The sequence below is a fragment of the Echeneis naucrates genome, chromosome 6, assembly GCF_900963305.1.
Source record: "Echeneis naucrates chromosome 6, fEcheNa1.1, whole genome shotgun sequence".
Taxonomy (NCBI): domain Eukaryota; kingdom Metazoa; phylum Chordata; class Actinopteri; order Carangiformes; family Echeneidae; genus Echeneis; species Echeneis naucrates.
This window is the reverse complement of record NC_042516.1, coordinates 5389632-5415711: the sequence shown is the minus strand read 5'-3', so window position 1 is coordinate 5415711 and position 26080 is coordinate 5389632. Positions and strand designations below refer to the sequence as shown.

The window sequence follows — 26080 nt, the reverse complement described above, 5'->3', positions numbered from 1 at the left end:
CCTGCTCCTTCCCACACCACCAAAACCAACACACCAACAAGTGGTCAGCAAGCATCATTCACATTAGAACCACACTTTTGCTTTAGTTACCACTCCTCCACAAATTGTGATCCCACATGCTGATAAGTCTCTGTCAATTCTGCAGTTTAGAATGACTGATCACCACACTGCGGCCAGTCAGGGTTGACGAGTCCGTCAACATCACAGCGAGAAGGAATTATTCATTCATTGACTTGTGTCTGAGCCATCAGGTCCAGTCACAGTGCGTAACTTTTACTTCTGCTGTTTTTCATTTATCTTCTAAAAAGCATTTGATTTTGTTGAAGATATCAGTGACAGAAGGAAATCCCCTCTGTAAAACAATATTTTAGTGCTTTGTTATTAGAATTATCAGGGTCTTTTGTTGTGAATTAATAATAGTGTATTAAAACTTTATACAATATTTTTATATTTTATATATTATACATATAATGTTAAACATATAGTACAGTTTCATATGGATGAATGATAATCAGATGGAGATAAATAACAAAGAACACATTTTAAGCACTCTGAAGAACACACAATATTTTGATAAATATATATTTGATACCATAAAATGATGCCTATATCCTTACTTATTTAATTAATTTCAATTGTTAACTATTATCACAAATTGAAGTTAAAAAATCTAAAGAAATAATTTCTTATTTAGCAGGTAATTAAAGAACTACTGTTCCCAGAATCCTTTACTTTTAAACCAACGTTGACCGGATGTTGATAATTTGTTGTGCGGAACTGATGGGACTTTTACTGTTCCTACGTAATTCTTTTTTATTTCAGGTAACCTGAATTCTGCACATTCATATAACCTTTGTGGACGAAACATTGTCGACGGCCACATGTTACAGTTTATCTTACGCCGTAGTCGTCTGACAAGAGAAGCGATGTCTCCCCAGTTTGTACGCTGGGGAGCACAAGAGGAGTCTAAAAATGGATTCCACTGAATTTGTTTTTTTTTATCCACAGTTGTCGAAATATCACTTGCTCATATGCTCTTTGGTTTTTAAACGTCACACCTCAAATATTTGAAATCATCAAAAGTCTCTATAATATTTTTTTGCATGTGCGCTCATCGCGTTTAGAATTGTCCGACTGCTAGGGAAGGCATCACGAGGTAAAGGACGAGAATGTTGTTTGGTGGTTGAAATATCCCGATAAAGACAAGGTGACGGTCCTCCTGATGAATGGATATATCGACATTCGTTTCTCGTAAATATGACCTGTTCCCGTTCCTCTCTGGTTGTTACATTTCTGTACAGCTAGCTGGGAAAGCTAACAGTAATGTTTTGACAGCTTTGGTGTAGGCTAGCTAGCTAACGGTTGCTAAACTAACAGCTATTTAACATTAACACCGACAGCATAAGCCGGAGTGGGAGGTCTGCTTACCCTGCTGGGGGGCAGCTCCTGCTTTACTTTAGCCAGGTTAGCTTTTCTATTTTGGGGCTATGTTCACGTCAGTGTGACGGCGATCAAAAACATGACAAATCAACATAAGTTAATCGAGGTTTAGAAATAATTTAGCTTTATTTGTCAATAAAGTAACGTCTGTACACGGAGGAAGGTGGAGGTGAGGTGACAGTTGACAGGACAAACTTAGCTAATGGCAAACAATGATGGACATTACTCAGTAACTTTGACAAAACACATCTAAATCGGTGCCGACCAGCCCGAGTTATTATGTACTTGCTTTATCATATCCGTAATATTTTAACTTACTTTTTATGTCAACGTTTAAGGAAGCATTTTTGCTAAGGACAGTGTTTGAAAGGATTGTGTCAGTCAGTCTGGTACTGACAGCAGGGGTTCTTGCTCATAAACCAGCCTGGAGAGCTGGCCAGTCCTGTCAGTTACTGAGCCAGTCTGAAAAGATGTCTGGAGGAGACTACTCACTGAACCCATAAAGAGATCCTCGGCTAGAGCGTTTAATAATGGTATAATTGTGCACATTAGGTGTTTTCCATCATCTGCAAATAGTAGTACCAGCCTACCCCCTTCTCGCCTTATCCTAGGTGTGTAGTAGTAAGAGAGTCTTGAACTTATGGCAGCATATGATGTATGCTGTCAGTAACCTTTTCAAGCTACACCTCTTAGCTCTGCTTAGACGGTCATGTGAATGTTAAAATTGAATGGCATGGATTTAATAACTTATTCTTTTGTGGGTGTATTTTATATTTTGGAGAGATTCCATTGACATTTAACTCACAGTTCTCCCTATTTAATATCAGTTATGTATTTTTGAAACAGATAAACATAAGAATTTCCACCTGCTGTTGCACTGTTTTCACTCTTGTATGTGTTTGTCTCTGCCTAACCCACAGGTAATGCATGCAGCCCGGCCTCTAGCCTGCGCTTTGTTTGCCCCTGGCACTTGAACCAGTGTGCTTCCACTGGGTGGAGGCCCTTCCTCCCCTTACCCTCCATTTCTCCCCTCTGCCCCCGTCAGCCTAGAGTTCCCTATGTTAACCCTCTTGAGCATGTTTTACTATATCTGTCTGCGGCGACGCTCCAGGAGCGGGACTCGAGGCGAGGCTCTGACCAGTCGGCGGGCAGTGGAGTCGGGCCAGCGGGCGGTGTTGCCAGTCAGTGTGGAGATGGAGCAATATGCAAAGGAGGTTCTTGACTTTAGCTCCCACTATGGCAGCGAGAATAGCATGTCCTACACTATGTGGAACCTGGCAGGGGTACCCAACGTGTACCCCAGTTCAGGGGACTTCACCCAGACGGCTGTATTCAGAGCTTATGGGACATGGTGGGAACAGTGTGCCAGCGCTCCGCCACCTTTCCGCCGTACCCCTAAAGGGTTCTACAGTCAGGATTACATTGAGCTGGGCTTTGAGGAGCCTGTCTATCCAACAGCAGTGGAGGTGCTTGAGACTTATTATCCTGGAGCCATTGTCCAGATCTTGGCCTGCTCTCACAATCCCTTCTCACAGAACCCACCAACTGATGTCAGGTAACAACAGCCATCTGCTCCTTCACTCTAAGTGCTCCACTAATGTATTTTTATATATATGTCCTATTGCATGAATTTGTATTTATAAAATATGTCATACCTTGCAAATTGATTCTTGACATTTGTGTTATTTATCATATTGGATTTGCTTCATTATTTCCTAATTTTTGTAAAACATTTTGTTGTGTTGTTATGAAAAGGTCTCAACAAATGATGTCCATTACTACATACAGATCTCAGTTTTCCACACTGTGGTACCAGAATGGCAGTTATGTTTCAGCTTTAAACCAATGAAAACTAAAGGTGCAAATGTAATCCTTACGATTCTGTTACACTTGAAAACAGAACACACCAGATAACTTGAATTATCTAGTTAAATTGACATTTACAAATAAAATTTCTGATTGATGAGTCGTAGTTCAGGTAGGGAAGAGTTGAGTGAATCTCATTGTTAAAATAAAAAAAAAAAAATGAGAGAGCCCACATAACCTAATGTTCTAATGACACAAAAAACCTCAAGCTTTCATCCAAGTGAAGAAAATGCATGCAATATTTGATAAATAATTTGTCTGATTTGAGTTTAGCTTGGGCAGCATGCTGCTATAGTGGTTAACGCTGTTGCCCCACAGTAAGAAGTTTACGTGTTTGATTCCAGGGCCTGAGGTCTTTCTTTGCGGAATTTGCATGTTCTCCCCGTGCTTGCGTGGGTTTCCTCTAGGTACTCCGGTTTCCTCCCACCATCCAAAGACATACTTGTTTAGGTTAATTGGTGACTCTAAATTGTCTGTAGGTTTGTCTGCCTCTCTCTGTATGCTGGCCCAGTGACAGACTGGGGACCTGTCCAGGGTGTACCCTGCCCTCATCCAATGTGAGCTGGGATTGGCTCCAGCACCCTCCGTGACTCGTAGACGAATAAGCAGTAGAAGATAAATGAATGAATTTAGCTTGTGATTACAATATGTGCTATGGGTGAGATAACATGGTTGTGTACAGAAAGGTGCAAGTCCTGTGAAACACACCTGGTCAACAGCCAAATTGTATTCCATGCCAATTATTAATATTTAAAATGGGTATGTTTTTATGTTTAAAATAAAAGAAATTGATTTATATTTAGGGATTAGTGTTAGGGATAAATTTTGTTGACTTGTGTTTAAAAAATCAGTCGATTAATTCTTTGTTTTCCTAACTCTAACCAAGCTGTGATATGATTATGGTTATCTCCATTCTTAAATCTTGTTAGTTAGTTGTTAGTAGATGTTGGTTTGGTGTCCGCAGAGAATTCCTCCTTAATGGGTGTCACTCATCAAACTTTGACTTGCAAGTCTTGAGTTAGCCCCTCCCATGTGGGGCTTTGCCTTCCAACCTATAATGATACTAAAATAAAAACGCTGGAACCATTACCATTTTTAAAAATTCCTCCAGATAAAAATCAGAAAAATAAAAATCAGTTTCATTCACACTGTTTATCTGTCCTTGTGTCATCTGTGAGACAGCAGCAGCAGGGAGCTAGCTTATCTTTGCTCATCATTTTTCCAAAATCTTTGAGGGGTTTTGTCAAAGACAAAAAGTGAGGGTTTTTTTTTTTTTTTAACCAGAGGTCTCAATGTAATGGTTTCGGCCCATGAAGCACACAAAGCAAGCTTAGTCACTGAGCCAGCAGCTGGAGGTAAAGTGCAAGGTGGAAGTTAGGGAACATTGTCCTGATGGATTATGAAAGTGGTCAGGTGCTGTAAGTCATATAACACATTGGAGTGCCACAGCTGAACTATAAAAGTGATTGTTGGTCTGATGGATGCTATGTGCTGTACTACAAGTAGAGCGGTGCCCACAAATCACCAGAGTTATGGTCCTAGATCTAGGGGGAAAGAGAATTAGTGCCCCCTTGATATCCTACAGGAATAAAAATTCTTTCTCTCACCTTTCACCCGCTCTGTGATTTAGGCCAACTCTCTCCACAGACTCGAGCTGGCCATCTTAAAGAATGGTGCTTTACAGTACAACTGTTGTGTATGTGTTTTCTTGATCAGATGGGAGGTGTTGTGGTCTGGGGAACCCACCAAGGTGCTGACACCCCAGGCACGCCAGTTTTCCCCCAACATCAAGCATATCAGTTTTCCCACCAACCTGCTGCGCCTTGAGGTCAACAGCTCCTTGCTGGATTACTACACTGAGTTGGATGCTGTTATTCTTCGAGGGGTGAAAGAGAGGCCCATGCTGGCTCTCTATAAGATGCCTATCATCGACATTAGTGGCCTGAGTGACAGCGAGGAGGAGCTGTCTGACGTGGGTGGCCCATTCAGGCAAGGAGGAGATGGGAAGCACCAAAGAACAGGAAATGGCTACTTTGACAAGCTGCCCTATGAGGTGAATATAGGCCAGAGTGAAATGTAGGCTGAGGAATAGATAATCAGAATTTGCTGCTGCGATACTGTAAAACCTGATAGCGATATTGGTATACAAACGAATATTAAATTTGACTTAATGCCTTACTCGTGGCTAATCCAAAAATGGAGCTGAAGCCTGGGTGGTGCCAAAACCTTTGTGAATGCCAATTTGTGGCAAGCATATGCTCACCCACCTGCCATTCGTAGATGGCGCTTCCTGACCTGCATACTTTTAAACAGGTGAGTTGTATAAAAATCCAACAATGTACAGTTGCTGCTAAATAATAAAAAAAATGGCTGTACATATGTTTACCTTTGCTGTAAATTAATGATAACATGGGAAATGTACTCACTTTCGTATCAAGTGGACATTGGAAGATGTTTTTGGCACGAAGTGGGTTTTTTTCCCCCAGAGGTTGCTGCCTGATGGGGGAAAAAAAAATTTCTGATGTACCCATCCTACCTTGAACTAATGGCCATTTTCATTGACCATCAGAGGACATCAAAGAAAACAGTGAAAAGTGGCCGTGATTGCACTTCGTTGTAAGGTCTTCATGTCCTTTTTTTTTTTTTTTGTCTGACCAATGGTCAACACCAAAGCAAAATTAGTTGTACAGTTATATAAGAGACAAAAACAGCAAATCTTCACATTTGAGACTCTACCCACAAAGTAACTTTAATTAAAGAACTTAAACAATTACTTACCATATTGTCATGTAAGTTTTCTGTAGAAGATTTGCATTTAAGTTTTCTGATTTAAAAAAAAAAAAAAAAAAAACAAAACAATGAAAGGAAAAAATACATAGAAAGAAAATCACTTCAGCTAAAATTTTTTCCCTTGGTCCACAGTAATTATTTATAATCATACATCCCAGTATTTTTCTAACAGCTTCACAGCAGATTTCGATCATGCTGTAATTTTCAATAAATTCTAAAATTGTTTGCAGCACGTATTTATAAAATCAATATATGTACTCTGTAGGAGTATACACACGCACACACCTACTCACATACTCCATTTAACAGTATTCCACACAAACATTTGGACATTGTGGCTTGGACCCACTTTGACACATGATCTTGTGTGCTGTCACGGACGCATAGTCATTTTCATGCCAAGCACACGTATCATGTTGTCTGAGGCGAGCTACAAAGCACCAACAGTGCTCTTGATACTGATTCTCTTATCTCCTCTCCAAACCGCTGCCATTAACAGCAGTCTTCACAACCGGCGTGTGTTTGCTTCAGAAACACAATATAGCTATTATCTGTCAGCTGATACCCGCTTGAACACTGTGTATTGTTAATTCACTGCAACACACAGGCACAGTCATTCTTTCAATTTGAGAGGCACACGAACAAAGTGCAAAACACACTGGCTCACCTCGCCAGTGATCCAGCTATCATGGCTTTGTGTCCCAGATAACCAGTATTTAGATGTGCCTGACAGAGGGAGTGCGATTTACATTTTCCACTCTCTTCTGTTGTTGCTGTTCTTGACAAGCTTCTAGTATTGTTTAATGTTCTCTGTTATACTTTGCTTTCTGCAACGCACTCACATCTTTTGTGTCCCGTCTTTCTTTTTATCGCCTTTTCCCCCACCATATCTTACCCTTTCCTTTCTCCTCTCCCCTCCTAACCCCTCTCCCCATCCTCTGTCCACAGCTCGTCCAGCTGATACTGAGCCACCTGACCCTGCCAGACCTCTGCCGTCTGGCCCAGAGCTGTAAGCTGCTGCACCAGCACTGTTGCGACCCACTGCAGTACACCCAGCTGAGTCTGCAGCCATACTGGGCCCGGCTGAGTGACGCTTCCCTGGGACACCTGCAGAGCCGCTGCACCCTCCTCCAGAGGCTCAACCTGTCCTGGACCGGCAACCGTGGAGCTCTCACCCTGGCTGGCTTCAGCAGGTCAGACTGTCAGCAGCCCACAAGTGTTCGTAAAATGGGAATGACCTTGAAAAACTACCAAATACTCACAAGTACAAGCATTTGTTTTTAAAGTGGGCTATACTGAAACAAAAGAAAAAAATCAGTAATTCATGACAAAAACTCATTACCAGATCGTGAAATAAAATGTTATTATTATACTCTGAAACAGGGACAGAACGAATTGGAGGGATTCATTTTGTTACCTGTGTTTTTTTTTTTCTCTACTTCCACTAATGTCTATCCACAGTTTCATGAAGGGGTGTGGTCTCAGCTTGGTCTGTCTCGAGTTGTCATGCTGCCATTTCCTGAATGAGGCCTGTCTGGAGATCATTTCCCAGACTTGTCCAGAGCTGCAAGAGCTCAACCTGTCCTCCTGTGACCGTCTTCACCCGCAGGCCTTCACTCACATCTCGAAACTAACTCGCCTCCGCAGGCTCGTGCTCTACCGAACAAAGATAGAGGTACACAAACAAATGGAAGAGTATAACTGGGAGACCACACCCTAAAGAGAGTACTGGTGACTTATATCTTACAAACTTATACCTGTATAAACACAGCAAAGTAGCCAAATAGCCTACATGCCTCATCAGTGTGGCCAGTCTTCTTAATACAGATGTTGCTGACTGATGATAAACTCGTCTGAATCTCAAGATATAAAGTTAAATGATTGTGTTGGAGAACATTCATTGCTCTTGTAAATAATTTGACATTGGCATCATGTAATGTGAATCTAGCAGTCATTAGATTAACTTTTCACTTTTCACCACCGACAGTGACTTTTTCAGATGTGAACCTATGAGGACATTGCAGAAAAGAGTTGCCAATATTGTCTTGCAAATGTGAGAGGCTTTACCTTTGCAGACACACATTTGTCAAATCACAGTACAGCTGTTGTCTTTAATTATTTAGTGGTTTTGTCAGATGGCATCCTGTGTTGTGTTTGAATTTCTTAATGGGCCAGCCTTCTGTATTTACATTTATTCAGTTTTCAGTTTCAGTTTTATTTCAGAAACTTTAGTGGGAATTTGTCAATGTAAAGTATTACATGTAAGAGCATAGAGAGAAAGCAGTAGAATGTTGATACAGCATTGTCCAACCATACACTAAATTTGGACCTCGTCTTCCTGCCAATATCTAATATATAGATAATAACAACAGCAAAAATGACTGTAATGTAAAGTAGCCTACACTTTGATCACAGAAATACTTGAAGTGTAAGAGAGTGATTAAAAAGTAATTTTAATTTAACTGTTCCAGGCCATTGAATATGTACAAGGGGGGCAGCTCAACTAAAGGCTAATTGAGGGAAAATTATTGACTGAACACTGATAGCCCAAGCACTAGCTCTTCATTCTCTGATGCTGAACCTTGGGCAAAATGAACATTAACATGGTTCACAATCACCTCTTTAGGTATGATGTGACCATAAGAAACAGGATAGGCTGGAACCAAGAGTTTAGCATCATGATCTCAGGGCATCTTTGAAAGTCTATGCACAACACAATAGTAATATTACTCCAAAACAACAACAGAAAAAAATTTATAATTTGTATTTATTAATTTGAATTGAATAATGTCCATATTGTCCCTTTAATGATTCCCTTTGTTTATGTAAAAAAAACAATCATTTTTATTTCAGAAATTCAGAAATTTTATTCAGTTTATAATTTTTTGACAGATCACAATACCTCTGGATGCATATTGGACTAAGGACTACTTAAAAAAAATCATATCATACATACAGATACGTTAAACTAATATGTGAATGTGAAAAAATCCTAGTATTAAACACTCGTGTGCAGTCGGCTACAGAAATGTGAAGTGAAACAACAACCAAAACGTACCTTTGAGGGGATGCGGACCCATGTTTATAAACTGCAAAAGCCAAATTTACTCAAGGCAGGGTTCCAGGGCCTGGGTTTCCTCCCAATGTCCAAAGATAACTCCAAAGATTGTAGGTCTGACTGAGTGTGAGAGGTTGTGTGTTGGCCCTGTGATGGACAGGTGACCTGTCCAGGGTGTGCCCCGCCCTCACCCAGTGTGAGCTGGGATTGGCTGCAGCACCCCCTGTGACCTGGAAATGGATAAGCTGTTGAAAATGAATGAATGAAAATGTACTCAATTGCTTAACCTCACTGTTAAGACACTATTTATTATGGATTATTGGGCTTAGTGTTAGGTTTAGGGTTAAAAAATAGTTTTGCCTAAATTGAACCATTTCCTTAGCTATTTAATAAAACATTTACAAGTCCTTTCCTGCTGTGCTGCTGCACTACAAGCTGCTTATTTGTTGCTACATGTTAAGGGGTGGATGCTTCTCTGTTATTGTGTCATAGGATGAACTGAATCAACTTTAATCTTAGAGATTCTTAGAGACACATACTGCATGTGTTAGGGTCCAGGCCTGTCCGACGTGTAAAACCACTGTCTTGTGTTGGCGTTCCACCTCAGCCTTTCTCCAGTGTTTGTCATGTTTCAAAGCGGCATTGCGGGCTGTAGGTAGTGTAGAGTTTCTGTGGTGGAGCCAGGCAACATGCTGCAAGTTGTTTATACCCAGACAGACAGAGCGAGCTGTGTGTCTGTTTGAAGCCCTGACATCTCAGCTGTCATTACCCTGTCACTGTTCTAATTAAATGGCTAGCTCGCCGCAGAGAGGCATTTGTAAAGATGCCAGCAACAGACTCGAGTACGCACACTGAATGTGCACACACACACACATATATGCACCAGAGGCTTTCCCTTTCATGTCTGACACTTTCCCCTGGCGCTGAGGTTCATGTGTTGGCAATTGCAGTGTTGAATTCCGATATCTCCATCCTCGCTATTGTGCCACTGGAGATGTCTCTGTCCTTGCTTTGCTGACTCCATGAGGCGATATAACAGAGAAAAATATGTTGTGCAATATTTAACTCCCTTAAATGCGTTAAGTGTTACCTGAATATGTCAGGTAGCAGACAAGAAATCACTTAGGAGGGACTTTGGATGGCATGACTGGACCTGTTATTGTGATTTAAATATACAGTACCAATCTAAAGTTTGGACACACAAACTTCAGACTGGAATTGTATATTGTGAATTTAAGTTTTTATTTAATTTTATTTATTATTTCTTTATTTATCATTAATATATAAAAATATATAATGTGTTTTTAACTTTTATCACTGGTTTGTCCTTCAATGCTACCTTTTTTTTCTGATACACTTCTTACTACATTGTAGTCTCTGGGCTATAACTGCATGAAAATGAATGACACAAGTAACTAACTCTGTGTCTTTTTAAATCCAGCAAACAGCTATTCTCAACATCCTGACTTTCTGCATAGAGCTGAGACACCTCAACCTAGGGAGCTGTGTGAGGGTAAGTATTCACATCAGCACGCACACACACAAACACCCTTACAGAGAAGGACTCTTGATCCTCGTCACCCAAAGAAGGGAACTTGATTCTCAATAAAGTAAAGTATTTTACTGATAGCATTCATGAGTTTTTACATTAACCTAAAGAAATAGTTCTTAATTAATATGCTTTCTCTGTGAGACCTGAAGTTGAAGATAAAGGTTAGATGAAGGTTTGAGGGCAGTGCCATCTGTCAAGGCTGCTCTGTACAGTAATTCACCGACCAGCACTTCTAAAGATCATTTGTCAAATTTGTAAGAAACTTATCTGTAAAAAAAGAACAAAACACTTTTGGAGCTTCTGTGCCAAATGTTGACACTAATAAATTAGATATTGCATGTTACACAAAGTAACATGCATGCAGAGGTGACAAGTAACGAAGTACAAATACTTCGTTACTGTACTTAAGTAGATTTTTCAGACATCTGTGCTTTACTTGAGTATTTATTTTTCTGGCAACTTTTTACTTTTACTCCCTACATTTATACACAAAAAAAAAAACTTCACAGATGACACAACGTTAAAGCATACTTAAAAGACTTGACGAACTAGAGAGGGAAAGAGGGAGAAGAGGAGGGGGGGACAGGTAACCGCGAGAAGAAATCTAGTGAGTGAGGGGACAGTAGAGAGAGACCCGAGAACTTATACTGGAGCAGAAATTATCAAAAGATGTATTGTGTTTCATTAATTGCAAAAATTAATTTTTACTTTTTAGTTTTACTTTGTAAGTACATTTCAGAGCCTGTACTTTCTTACTTGAGTAAAGGAGTTGAATCAGTACTTTCTTTTACCAGAGTATTTTTTTTTTTACACGTGTCTCTACTTAAGTACAGAATATGAGTACTTTTGCCACCACTGCATGCATGTTACACAAAGTAACATGCAATACAGTGTAGGTTACCCAAAGGTAGGGTTCTAATTGTAACTTTATGTTTGAATGACCGATATAAGTGTCTTGTTGTTTTACTCTTTGCCAGAAAGTAAATGCATGCTGTTTCTGAAAATATGAAACTGTTAATTTGTGTTCTGCTCAGTAAGATTGTCCACCGTGGTGTGCGGTTCCCAGTATGTGGCTTTTTCTGGGTTAAGGTTAGGCAAATATATTCACCAAAGTGTTTTTTATGCATCATAGATAAAAAGTATTGTGTTTTTCTAAAAGATATTTCAAAAAGAGAACATTCACCTGAAACGCATTGTTTACTTCTCACTCCTTTTAACTGTCATTCAACCACACAGGGTGTGTCATTAGCTTAGTTTCCATTCAAATGACTTATCTTTGATGCAAATTATGATGTAGAAAGGAAAAAATGTGAGAGGAATACAAAATTTCAGTTTCACGGTTTCCGTTGTTACTTTTCCTAAAGACATTAAATGACATCATCCAGAGATGTAACATCAGTCCACTGCTAAGAGAATTCTGCATGCTGTCATTTCTGCAGGTGAAGTACTTGCACTATTTGTTTGGCTGTTGAATTCCATTTCTTTGCTTTCATCTTTGGATGAAAGGATGAAATATGGCCAGCATTACCTGACACCAAAGAACAATAACAGTCGTGCAAACACAAATCACTTCTTGAAAAGCTATTTCTTTTCTTTTCTTTTTTTGTTCATGATGATGATGATGATGATGATGATGATGTTCTCTTTTAGAGCTTTGTTCTCCCTCGAAAACAAATAAACCAGCTGATACATCTAAGTAGCTATTTATTATCACCGCATTTCGAAAGTTTTGTCACAATGCATAAGGGAGACAGTTAGAAGAAAATGACTATTGACTGACTCACTCATTACTTCATTCCCTCACATCAGTTCAATTATTTTTCATTATTTTCACTGTTAGAAATATACCATATTTTACGGTATTTTAGGTATCTGAAACAAACACCATAGAATCTTATCTGCTTCTTAATTATGTTTACAGAAAAATAGTAACCATAGATAAATCACATCCCCTAAATCAGCTCTAACATTTCAGGAGATTGACGTAGATACGCATTTTCTAAGGACCCAATGTTGAAACTGGTGTGGATTCTCCAAAGAGATACTACCAGAGTTTCCCAAGACTTCCAACAGGCTGTTGCCCTACAAATATTGCCCGCACTGGAGAGAGTGTCTATGGTTGTTAGCTTCTGCCTGTCTCTCCTGCAGATCGAGGACTATGACGTTGTGGCCAGCATGCTGGCTGCTCGCTGTCACTCACTTTGCTCACTGGACCTGTGGCGCTGCAGAAACCTGACAGATCGAGGCCTGGCTGAGCTTGTCTCTGGCTGCAGGTTGGTGGTGTCAGTGTGTCCTGCTGCTTTGTGTTGTAAAGCAATCCAGAGGATTACATGTCATACAAAGTGTAAATACAGTGTAGAAACCAGTAAGGGCTGCCAGTGTTTTCAGTCTTTTTAACATCCTCACACTGGTGACTGCACAATATGCTGCTGTTTGATTTATGAATCTGATAACTTGGGAACTCCTCAAATGAATCCTTTGAAGTTTGCTCTAAGCGTTCATTTTGACTCTGAAACTTATTAGATCTTAATGGTCAAAAGTCAAGATTTCTGTAATGTGGCTTTGGAGTTGACTTGGACATTCATTTGGTGCTATTTCTAGTTATATTCTTTGTGACACCATTATCCTGATAAGCAACTGAAATTTTGCAAACCACAAAGCCAAAGCAGATATCTGATTCCACAAAATGTGAAATTTTACACTGTCATCCATGTTTGGTCTGTGGTTGTTTAGGATGCTAGAGGAGTTAGACTTGGGCTGGTGTCCTACCCTGCAGAGCAGCACTGGTTGTTTCCAGCACCTTGCCCGCAGTCTGCCCCGTCTGCGCAAACTCTTCCTCACCGCCAACCGCACTGTCTGCGATTCAGATGTGGAGGAGCTGGCTGCCAGCTGCCCCTCCCTGCAGCATCTTGACATACTGGGTAAACAGTTACCTTATACATTCATGGATATCCCTTCATGAACATTTGTTTATGAATTTTTGTCCAGTTAATTAAAATAGAGCTTAGACTTAGCAGAGCTTTTCAAATGTGGGACTTGTGGCGCATATGTGATAGTGAACTACAGCAGCCATACAAAGCCACGCAAATATGTAAACATTACACATATTCACCTATGTTCAGTTATTGCCCTGTTCCTATACAGTACAATGTGAAAGGTGTATATTGGTTTGACCCTTAGCTATCCATCAGTATTTAGCCATGAAATATTTGATTTGTGCAGCACATATTTAGTGAAAGATGGCATTTATTTATAATTCAGGATCTTCATAAATTAATTCCCACTCTAGATGGGATTGTGCCAAAACCAAGCCCAAATATGCATTTCACAATTTTCAAAAACTACCAAATGTACTGTGAACATTAAGCTCAAAAATCTGCTTAATGTTGAATACAATACTGTTCATTCAGCAAGTTCACCACAGTGCTAGTTTTTGTATACTAAAATTATAACTTCCAGTTGCGTAAGTTGATGAGTGTGACAGCACAGAAGCATGATGACTGTTAGTCAGGCTGGCTGCAGTTTGCTGATGTTATCAGTTCTTTGGCTGTTATGGTGTGTTACAGCAGCTAGAAAGCAAATGAACAGTTGCATAAATAAAGAAAATATGAAGATGGAAGTTTTTTGGTACGGACTAAGTGGCAATCCACCACAAGGCCACTCATTGGTTTATAACCTACTGTTTTGAAGCCTTGAACTTGCTATTTTGGTATTTATTAAACCAGAGGAAAGCCATATTTGGAGGAGATGGAGGAGCCGAGGAGGAGTGATGGTGGATCTGACCTGCTCTCTTACTCCATCCCGATTGTCTGGAAGGTCACTGTGTGTAGTACAGTCTGTCAATCAAACAGTAGTCATGTGCCAATCCCTCCTTTACTTTCTGGTCTATTTTCCCGTAAATGGGGCCATTATTGAAAAAAAAATTCACCTTGTGTTGTATTGAAGAGGACTAGACCATAAACTCATGAGGAAATCTTTTACCGTGCTTATAAATGGCACCATGTAAATAATGATCTCAGTATTTGTCCTGAAACTCAGGGGTTATAAATATCATCTGCTTTTAATTTTTTTTAAACACATTTTACTTGAGAAACCAGCACAACAGGCATCTTTCTTACATGAAGTAAGAAATGGGACCATTTTCACATAGACTTCAATCATTCTGACTTTTTGCAACCACTGCAGTCAATCCCTGATGGTCATTAGAGAGAATACAGGTTTCAGACAGTTCAGCGTTGGCTTCACTTTTCACTTTAGTATCACAGATGCACTTTCATTACTTACCTTGTGTTTCTTTGCTTATGTTTTTTCATACCTTCTTGTCTCTGCTGTGACATGACAAACCCACAGGTACACGGTTGGTGAGTTGTGCCTCGTTGAAGAAACTCCTCCAGTCATGTCCGAAGCTTCTCCTCCTGGACATCTCCTTCTGCTCTCAAATAGACATGCGGGTTGTCCAAGAGCTCTGTGGCCTCTTCCCCAATGTTGCCATCAAGAAGAGTTTCACTCAGTGACCCCAGCACTGTTACGTTTTTCTCACTGTCCAGAGGAGCTGGGAGGTTCCTTCCAGCAAACACTGCCCCAGAGAGACTAAGGGTCATTTAAGATGCTGGAGAAGATTGCGTCTGCATTACATATGACATCCTACATTGATGAAGAATCAGAGAAGCTGGACTGGGTGAGAAAGTGGTTTGGATTAACTGGCAGAACATTACGGAGTCGTTAATGGATTATAGAACAAGAGACCTTTTTTTGGAACACTTAAAATCAGGGTCGTTGCAGTAAAGCTGCTACATCTTCCCAGAATATGTATCACCACTTAAGTATTGCCAAGAAATACTAGGCTTTCTCGTGGATGCAAAAAACTAAAAAAAAAAAAAAAAAAAGAAAACCACAACAACATTTATCCCCTTTTATCCTTTATTAATCTCTTGGTAGGACAACAAAAGGGGATAGAAATTTATTTGGTAGCCACTTACATAACATATTTAAAGATCAGGGCCTAGGTCAGTGCCTTGTGCAACAAACATGGACTGTTCTGACGGCATTTGTCAACATCAACCCATTTGTTTTAATCATTAAATCAAATATGTTGCTGTTCTGTTTGGAGGTACCAGGAACACACAACTAATTGTGTGGATTGTGTCCACTCGAACCTTAATGCAAGTATCACAAGTCATTTGTTACCGCAAATCGACAGAGAGTTGTGTGCGAGGACTTCATGTTGAAGTGAAAAAACAATACGTCATCAACTGCCCTTGCACTTGAGATTCACCAACAACATATTTTCATCTACCAACACCTGAAAACAAACTGCAACAAATTTAGTTATAATTGACACATGATATAAATTCAGAAGCAGGAGAGAAAAACCTTATCAACAGTAGACAGATGGGCTCATCCGAAATAAAAGCAGTGGGAAGTAATGTATAAAACAGAAAAGCAGCTTATCTTCACATGGGAGAGGCTGTAACCAGTGACTGCTTGACTGATACAATTAGTCAATTATCATTAAGTTTGCAATAAAACAGGTCAGATAAAACAAATTCATTTCCAAGTTTTCAATAGCAGTGCATGAAATAGTTTTCACCATACTTTACAGATGGATATAAAAGTGATATATAATTTAGGAAAGAGCTTTGATTTGATATTGTGGCAGGGAAGAGGCCTTCATAATCAGACATATAGGGTTCTTTTGTTGGTTTAGACCTGTAGGAAAAGTCAGCAGGTGTAACTTGTCCCAGGTGTTTTGTTTTTTTTTAAACATTGAAATGTGCCCTTTAATGGAAATTTTGTTTCACAGTTCGATTTTTAGTTATCAGGACCAAGGGAAGCAAAAAAAAAAAAAAAAATCAGGTCAGGTTTTTTAAGTTAGCCTGGACAACGTTGAAGCTATTCGGACTGCTTGATAACTCTAAATGCTTAGCTCATACAGGTCAAACACTTTGTTAGTCCTTGTTTGTCATTTCGGAGGTCAATGTGTTGGGCTTTTAGAAGGCATACTCAACAGTTTTTGTCTCCAAAGCTAAATGATGAATTTCGATTGTCACTGGTTCCATTTCTCTTTCCTGTTGTTATTTACATTAAGCTGTTTTCAATGCTGTTTGACTGCAGCACTAGTTAGGTGTGTGCCCACCAAAAGGAAGATCTGCCCATGGGAAGGAGTGCTGTTAAGTAAGATGAGAATAGTATTCGATAATGGCCCCATGTAAATAATGACCTCAGTATTTGTCCTGAAACTCAGGGGTTATAAATATCATCTGCTTTTAATTTTTTTTAACATATTTTACTTGAGAAACCAGCACAACAGGCATCTTTATAGGTAACATCAGACTGAGTCAGCTGCCAAAGGTCCTGCTCTGAAAGAACAAACACAAATGAGACGAATCAGTTACCACTTGAAGTGACAAAGAGAAAAAACATAGTTCATTGAGTGTAGAATGTTGCATTAGTTGTATGATTGTGAAAAAAAAAAACATATTCCTGTTTATAATTATTTAATTTTTGTAATGTATAAAGCCACAGTTGCACTGTGGATGAAGTGCTTGAGAAGCATTTCTGTTTTTGAAAAAACTTGAACTTTTCTTTTAAGCACATGCCATTAGTCAATATTTGTGCCTTATACTCCTGTTTGACTGTAGTTTGAAGTCCATGTGGTTTAGATTGTAGTGAAATGCTTTGCTTTTATGCCCCTCAACCAAAGTAATACAAAGAAATCTGGTCATTAGCTCCTCTACTATATTTGACCAGTTTATTTGCCATATATTGTATATCAGCTGTGTTAAATAATATGCAAAATATACCTTTATTTATTCATTCCTGTGTGATAAAAATGTTATTCAAAAAGCTTTTCTTTATTTACCCAATGTAAAAGTCCCTTCATATTATTGCATTCAGTAGTTCTAGCATAGCTCAGCACAGAAATTGGAAGTACCACTTTAGCCCAGCTTAGCACAAAAGTACACCACATGCTTACCCTGGTGAGCATAAAGTGGAATCAGGGCTTGAAATGTTATCATCATCAACAGCTAGACAAGCAGCGCCTGTAACGGTGTGAAGCTTCCCGCTGCACCGTGCCAGGGACAATGTGCTCCCAGCTAACACTGCTTTAGGGTTCAACTTTAGATGGCCCATTTTTGAGTCTGCTCTGAAGCAAATGGAGGCAAGATCTGCCCTCTGCTTTGAAGGTGTGGTGCTTTCTAATGCTGTATTCGCTGCAAATACAAATACTCAAATGATACATGAGAGGTACAGATTATTAATGGTAAATAATAAATTCTTTGTAATATAGTCTTTGTTGGGGGTCGGTTAAGGGAAACTTCCAACTTTTTTTGTTTTCTTATATCTTCATTATGATGCTTGATGCTAGCAGCTCCCATTGCCTTTGTGCTAAGTTAGGCTAAAAATCATCACACAGTTTATTTTAGTTTCCCAGAAATTCAACATGTTGGTCTGCTGGTCTAATTATTGGTTTGATGAAAAATAGTAGACTGTCCCATTAAAATTATGTTTATGTTGAAATTCCTTTTTCACGGTTGTGTGTGAAGAGAAATGGGTGTGCAAACTGCAATGCCTGCACTTAGAAGCCCTTCCATTCTGATGGTGCAAATATTACTTGGGAATGGGAATCAGATAATTGTAGCTGAAAGCAATTTTATTATAGCTGGTTGACTGGAAGCCAAGAAGTGCATATATCACATTTGCCCAGTCCGCCTAAAACCAGGCAGTTATTTTAAGATAATTACTTGACAATGGCAACAACATAAAAGCACTGACCATGTTAGTATAGTGTGTAAAGCAGCAGTGAGACAGGCTATTTACTGAATTGAAAACGAAGCAGTTTGGGTCAACGCTTTTCTGGTGTTTGCATTGTGTTTCTTCTTAAACTTCAGTGTCTGGGCCGACCCTACTTTTCCGTCATGTAATATACCCTCTCTCTCTCTTTTCCTCTCCCATCTGGACGTGTGGTCAGCCTTCATACTGATGGTTAAGGACACGCAGTGATGCTCCCTGCGCTTCAGTGTGAGAGCCACCGTTGTCTGATAAGATTGTCCCTCTGTCAAGATGAATTTTGGTGCTTCACTTTCACCAGATTTCAAATAAACTGAAGGCTGATGACCGATACAGTTGTCTCTGTCTCTGTGTGGCTCCCTTATGTCTCACAATCCTCCTGTGATCCTGTGCTGACGTGGATATTTCAGCGGAGTGTCTGCATCACTGCAAATGCACTCACCTGCTAATAGGACACCGTCCCTTTATTCTCCGGCTTCGGAGAACCAGACGCTGTTTCTCTGTGTCGAGCTAAGGCTTCTGGTGTAAGTGTGACGAAGAGAAGTGGGGTTGTCCACAGCTAGGGACGCTTTTAGTCAGGATGATGGACTGAATAGCAGTGGTGGAATGATCCTTTATGCCTTAACCCTCTGCTATTTTACAGTCTATTAATACCACAGGGAGAAGTGACGTTAGCTTGTCTTCTTAACAGCTTTTTAATGAATTGTTTATGCCTGGTTTAATGATGTATATTGTGGCCCTGTAATGTGCCCTAATGACGGAGAACGAGGCGGCCTCTGCTGAAGTATTAATTTGGCCTGCCTCCCCAATGATTATTCCTCAGCCACCAACACCACTACCAGTGCTGTCTGTGCTCGCTGTGTGTGTGAGTGCGGATGCAAACGTGATTCATGGAGGCTTTCCGCTCTGCGCTACGCCTTGATTTCTTGCTGTCACGCTGCTCTCTGAGGCTGATATATCCAGGGGGGATCCACAGCAATTAGTTCAGCTTTTTATTTGTCTTTCAGGGGCCTACGGACGTAGCTTGATGAATCTGCAGGGGGAATATATGGATATAAATATTGTTTCGGAATAATAAATCCACCATTAAATTCTAAACAAGGCAAGGGTTAGGGGGTTGGCACAACACTTTCTTTCTTTCTCCATTTGCAAACCACATGACTGACACATGAACGTACCTTGACAAATATGGCAGCACCTTTCCAGCCAGTAATAATGGAGAGACACGTGCTGTGGTCTGTCTCTTCTGGGTCCTCTTCAGGCTGGGACCCGATAGACCTCAGACCTGCCTGAGGGAGGCCTCAGCGTGATACCCATTATTATGTGGCTTGGTGTTCCTTCTCTAGTTTCCCAGCGTAGACTCTAATAATGAAGACATCTCTGTCAGTCCTTGCACTGCTGTGTCTAAAGATTATTGTTTTTGTTTTGTTTTTAGGGATATAGAGAATGTCAGTGCCGTGTTTGTTAAATCCATCTAAATACTATAATCCATGGGTAGCTTTTTGAGGCAGCAGAGATGCACTGTTTCTTTCGGCACATCAAATCCACAAGGATATCTGTTTTCATTTGTTCACACTGTCCAACTGTGATGCTTTGTAGTAATTACTGTAAACAAGTGGCACCACATTGGAGACAAATTAAGTAACAATGATCTGATGATAGTGGTGCTGATATAGTGCTAGTGCTATCTTATAAAACCTGCAGCAAGCCTTTGCCTGTTCTTTTACTTAGAAGTTTGTCTTCTCTTATCAGGGTAAAGGATACACTTTCCAGTGGTTTTCAACTTCTCTGGCTTGTGAAGTTTAAAATAGTTTAAAATGAAGCCAAGTCTTTTCATGACCCGTTGTTAAAGGTTATGGCCTCAGTGTGGATGTGAGTTAGAAGGCATTAGTTTTGCTTTACAGATCCATAGTTATATTTCATATCATTATAGGGGCCTGATGGTGAAAGGACACCATGTCCCATACTAAATATGGTGTCCATTTGATCTTGATTCCAGGGTTGGGAGCTGCTGGAGCAGAACAACAACTTTAAGTCCATGTTAAAGACCATTGAAAGGGACTTCACTCAAGTCTGTCCCTCTGTATTATTTAATAGAGCATATGACGTGCAAAGAATTGGAAATTCTAATTGTCCCTGCTCTAACAAGGTAAGATCAAATCACAGGTTTCTGTGAGTTTCAAGACACTTCTCAGTAAGGAAATGCCTCACTAGCTCTCTAGCCTAGGTCAACCCACTCACCTTAGCTGATGATCATAAGACCTTAACATGCATCATAACGTTGTGAGTGGACCTGAAATTTTGATTATTCTTTTTTAAGCATGATAGGTTAACATATAATGTTTTCTGAGAGGAGCCACTGTCTTGGGTGTTAAATGTGCATTTGAACTAGAAGTCTAACTACTAACCAGGAAAACGTTTAATTTACCTTTTAATCATCTTTGATAGTGGTAAAGACACCTAAGTGGTGTCCATCTGAAGCTCCCTGTTCTCTCAGCAGCCTTTAGCAGAGCCATTCAGAAGCTTGTGGCCATTCTCGCTGAGGATCTGGCACAGACGCTCTGTGAAATGGCCTTGCTGAGAGATGTGCATATTTCACAAACAGGCCGAGCAATTATAGCCTGAATAATTATGTGCTGAAGGGGAGACACGTTTCACCCCACTGATCAGCGAAGTTCATGAGAAGTTATAATTAAACAATAACTCGTTTACAAATGAACGCACACACGCATTTGTGTACTTAAGTGTGCAAAGTGTAATTAGCTGCGATGCATCTGAGTGAGATTGAAGAACAACAATGTCAAATGGTGGAATAATGTTCAGGTCGTGAGCTTGTATCACTGTTATCTGTGTGCTCAGGGGTGGAGGAGGAGGAAGAGGGGGTGGAGGAGGAGGAGGCGTGTGGATGGCTGGTGTGAGACAGATAGACTGAATGAATGATTGAACACTGTGAAGATGAATCAAGCTTCTGTATCAGAGATGGACATGATATTTGACTGTGAAAGACATTAGATTAAGATCTGTGTGTGTGTGGGGGGGGGTACACAAAGTTAGTCACAAACACATTCATTTTCACAACTAATTAGACTCCAGGAAATTACATTGAAACATTATGTAGTTGCACACAATGTCAAATGACATGATGTGATCGGACTAAGATTAAGTATTGATGCCACTGAGATATGTCTGCTTGTTGTTGCGATTGTGTTTAAATTTGTCACTGTTTGTCATAAGTTAGTGAATCTGCTAATTGCAAAACACAATGTTTTGTTGTAGTGACAGGGCAAGAAGAGCTGAGTCAGCATGGCTTGTTAAACCATGTCTGGACACCACTTCATTACATGGCTGGTGGAGGCACCAGCCATGTGCGTCTCTGACAGAATAACCGACAACATGAAAGTAAACAAAGCAGGTTGACTCAGAAACAGCGTTTCTCGGGCTAGCTGGGACAGAAAAGGTTCTGCAGTAAATCTGATGGCCTGCTGAAAGTTAGCATAAAATTGGTTTGAAGATGAGATGTTCTTTCACATTTCGCAGTCGGTTTTCATAGGGGTACTCACACCAGTGTGACTATCCTAACAGGACTCCTGCTATTGGTCAGTCCAGGGCTGCAGATGCAATTATTTTTATTAGAAATCAATCTGAACTACTGTTAATACACACACACACACACACACACACACACACACACACACACACACACACACACATATATATATATATATATATTATTTATTAATGGCTTAGTAAATTGGTCATAACAATGAGTTCATTGAGTATGAGGTGGTGTCTGCAGCTGGTGATGCACAAGTTATTAAATAACATCAACAGCCACTGCTCTGTGTGCTATTGAGCTGTGACAGTACGACAGTGCATCTGCCTCAGCCATGAAACTGAAGCAGAAGCAGCTACATGGAGGTCAAGAATCATAAATTGTAATTATTTATTTGTTTATTTATTTATTACACCTTTGCTTTCATTACTGTTTGCCTATGAATATTATGAATTATATTCAGTGTACAAGGATGTCAAACTGAGAGAAGCCACAGGCACTCAGATGTGGAGCCAGCAATGCTTTGCATCATTGCTTGATAAAAGACCTTTGTTGGCCTTTCTCAATTATTTAACAGACACATGTTGGAAGGAGAAGACTGTTATTCTGACTGGACCATCTTCATCACATGGTGGTAGGGAATGCTCGGTCTCTCAGTCTTTTCACTTTCCACGTGTAATCGATTTGTATTTATTTTGTGTATTTTTTAGAGGGCTGAGTGAACAAAATGATATAAATGATTACACCCCCCCCCCCTTAGAACAACAGGCTCTACCAATCAGTTCAGACATCGTGGTAAACAGTGGGTGCAGCTTTTTCTTCAAATCTTAGCGTTACGACAGATCTAATGTTGCTGAATTTATTTTTTTCAATAAAAATACAGTGGTTATTATCTAAACCCGTAAACCCAGGGTGACAACAAGCTGCTGTGAGGAGTCGAGTTTAAGCACAGCAACAGCAGTTGACATTGACCGCTTCACTAACATAACACATCAGTAGTAGTTGCATCTATATGGTGAATAGTTGCATCACGAAAAAAAAAAAAAAAAAGAGCAGAAAGGCTCATGTTTAGGTACAGAGATTATGCTGAGTACCATTGGATTTTTACATAAACAGGATTTCATCATTGACTCTGATTTGTAGTCCTGTGTCTTATGTAAAATGTTTAATTTGTAAATTTTCAGCTTTGTTCTTGTACATAAATACTGTGGAATAAATTTGACTATGTGTTTTTTTAATAAAAGAAAATGCTACAGATTGATTAAAGTAAAAAAAAAAGTATTTTTGCTCAAGTTCATTTTCTGGTTGTAAGTGACAGTACACTATTATAACATGTTTATGTTTGTTGACAATTATCTGTCACTCAACTAATGGACTGTATGATGAATGACTTCAGCATGTCAAGGAAATCAAAAACAACAACAAAGACAATGACATGAAAGTACGAATGGCATTTTTTTCTATAGTAATATTTCCTTTTAGTATAAATTCCACTTGGACGGTGTCACTTGTGATACGCTAAGCTTGTAATGAAGGCCTCCAAGGCCTCCACTATCTTTTCACTAAACGTTTCATCTCCTCAACTCAAACTTCCTCCACCGGACCACACACGCTGACGGGACGCGTCTCCATCACGAGTCGTGTGTGAGATCACATGTGGATTTGCTCCTTTCTTTCTAACCTGTTCCTGTCAGACAATGAAACGGCAGCCGGGACTCACCCTTCGGTCACGCTGACGTCGCTAGATGGCGCTAGAGCACCGATTATCCCTCCGCCTTGTGTTCTCCTCCTCTGCTCAGCTCAGCTCAGTCAGCAGCAGCAGCAGCAGCACAACAACACTCTGCAGCTTTTCCTCCTCCCAGGGAGCCTAATGGGAAATTTCAAGTCACCTAAATAAAAATGAAGGTGTAATTAACGCGACGCGCTATTAATTGCGCGTACTGGAGTGCGGATGAAGGGCGTGAGGGCGCACTCTTCTGATTACTGGGCTCCTCTCAATTCTCCTCAAGAGATCTGAGAGGGGGCTTCATCCCGGCCACAGCGGGTCAAACGGCCGCGGCGACCAGATTTATTTTCCAGCAAACGGCATGCGGAAATGCTTACCAACCCGTTTAGAGGCAGATCCACCATACAACAGCTGATTTTATATATGCACACAGCGGTCAGAACCAAAACACTCTTGACCCTGTGTATTGTCTCGAATTACAACCGGCCTTTGGCTCCTCTGTCATGGACTGGTCCAAAATCAAACAGAAATGAATGTCGTCTTGTCTGGGTGATCAGGAGGGGGTTATTTAAAAACAGCCAATGGAGAGGAGTCTGTCCTGTTTATTCACTCGGTCGCCTCGGTGGGAGAAAAGGGGCCCCCACAACTTTTTGTTTATGATCAAGTTAATTGGCCATAAATGAACAATCGGCTATCGATTGCTCCATAGATCCCATTTGGCTTGTCCAATAACGCTGAGGCTTGTAGACCACCCTGCCGGCCCCTCTTGCTCACCTCACTCTCTACACTCTGCTGCAAACTTCAGGACCGGCAGCCTGTGGGCTGAAACGGAGAACATTACGGCTGCAATTCATATTATTATGACAACCGCAGAGGGCGACACGTTTTCACACTTCTGGAGCTAAAACAGGAGGCGGCGAGGAGACAGCAAACTTTGCAATGAGGCTGTGTGTTCCAAAATAAAATCGACATGAATGGATGTTGGAGAAGATGCTCACACAAATATCACACAGTGAGTTCCTTTGGGAGTCCTGTGGAGAAGTGAGTAGAGGGAATAGGAAAATACCAACAGGGTCACCACTGTGCACATCACTGTCACTGCACCGGAAAGGGTCCCTGAACGGAATTTCGTTGTGTTTATCTGCCATGACGAGCGTGTACGAGTCCAGCAGTTTTTGTCTGAAATCATGGAACTAGTTACCTAAATGGCACAACCCACGTGGTGCGTTCAAAGACTAAATTGTTTAATAATCCTTCATTCTGTTGGCCTCCGTCTCCAGGAGGAGGTTTACAGGCAACAAATGTCCAGAACAATGCATTTTCTCTTTCCTGAAGTTGATTATATAAATAAAAATTAAAACGTGATGATTTTGCATCTTGAAGTACAAATATAGAAAAACAAAACTAACCCAGTAACGTTGTGATTTCTTTTTTTTTTTAATTAAAGAGTAATTATCTTTAATTTGGAAAAAAGTGCAGATGGCTCATTTTAAAGTCTCCAACACTGTAACGGAGCTAAAGGGAAAGCGAAAGATATAGCTTCAAATATAAAGTTGCAGTGAAATGAAAATATTGCTATGTTGGGCCATATTCAACCCCTTTAGGACCAACAATCGGTCCTCGGACCGTACTTTGGCAACCCCTAATTTAACCTTTGATGGAAGCTGAGGTTTTCCCAGCCAAAGCCAGTCGATTTAAACGGAGCCTGGGGCAGAAACAACACATCAACGACTCATAATCTTCCATTCATCAAGCCTGTTTTTCTCCCAACCATTAATTCCGCCCAAACGAATGGGCTCAGAGCAAGAAAAAAAAAAAAAAAAAAAAAATATATATATATTTGACCAGCACATCTGTCAGACAGACAGTGAATCACCGCTGCAGGTTTCTCCTTTGCTGAATTAAAAGAAAAGAAAAATACATTTAGCCACGACGTTGGAAAAAAGCTGTTTAATATCAACCCCATTATTTAAAAATGTGCAAGTCCGTCGTTCATGTGTCAAGTGATGAAACACCTACAGACATTTATCTCCTCTGCTTTATATCTATCCCAAGTTCATCCAGTGAATATGACATAGCCAATTACCCCCCCCCCCCAAAAAAAAGAAAAAAACACAAACAAACAAACAAACAAACGACTGGTTTAACAAGCAATGAAAGGAAACAACAAGACAACAGCGTCGGATTGCTACAGGTCTACGTCCCACAACTTGAATTTCCAGTGAATTATGACTCAAATCGATTCATTAAAGCTACCGAGGAAAGAATCCAATGCCATGATCGTTTCTGCTTGTTGTTTTCTGC

General features: G+C 40.2%; 1 protein-coding gene across 3 annotated transcripts; it reads left to right on the top strand.

The window, feature by feature from the left end:
* The first annotated feature begins 1156 nt into the window (after positions 1-1156).
* Positions 1157-18759, top strand: fbxl4 (F-box and leucine-rich repeat protein 4). Of its 3 annotated transcripts, XR_003840883.1 has the most exons (10): positions 1157-1251; positions 2361-2995; positions 5023-5359; positions 7045-7289; positions 7558-7771; positions 10596-10667; positions 12855-12979; positions 13440-13627; positions 15057-15384; positions 18679-18759. XR_003840883.1 is itself a non-coding variant. In XM_029505160.1 (9 exons), exons 2-9 carry the CDS (start codon positions 2499-2501, stop codon positions 15218-15220), a joined length of 1842 nt encoding a protein of 613 aa, XP_029361020.1. In that variant the 5' UTR covers positions 1157-1251; positions 2361-2498; the 3' UTR covers positions 15221-15654. The 3 variants fall into 3 exon arrangements, 2 of the variants coding, with proteins under 2 accessions (XP_029361020.1, XP_029361021.1); XM_029505160.1 differs by lacking the exon at positions 18679-18759 and having other exon boundaries at positions 15057-15654; XM_029505161.1 differs by lacking the exon at positions 18679-18759 and having other exon boundaries at positions 1162-1207; positions 15057-15654.
* The last annotated feature ends 7321 nt before the right edge of the window (positions 18760-26080 follow it).

Bases quoted from the DNA above. Each gene is read 5' to 3' on its own strand.
- fbxl4 (XM_029505160.1), top strand. From the start codon at position 2,499: ATGTTAACCCTCTTGAGCATGTTTTACTATATCTGTCTGCGGCGACGC. The intron at 5,360-7,044 runs GTGAATATAGGC...CTCTGTCCACAG, and splicing joins TTGACAAGCTGCCCTATGAG to CTCGTCCAGCTGATACTGAG. The intron at 7,290-7,557 runs GTCAGACTGTCA...GTCTATCCACAG, and splicing joins ACCCTGGCTGGCTTCAGCAG to TTTCATGAAGGGGTGTGGTC.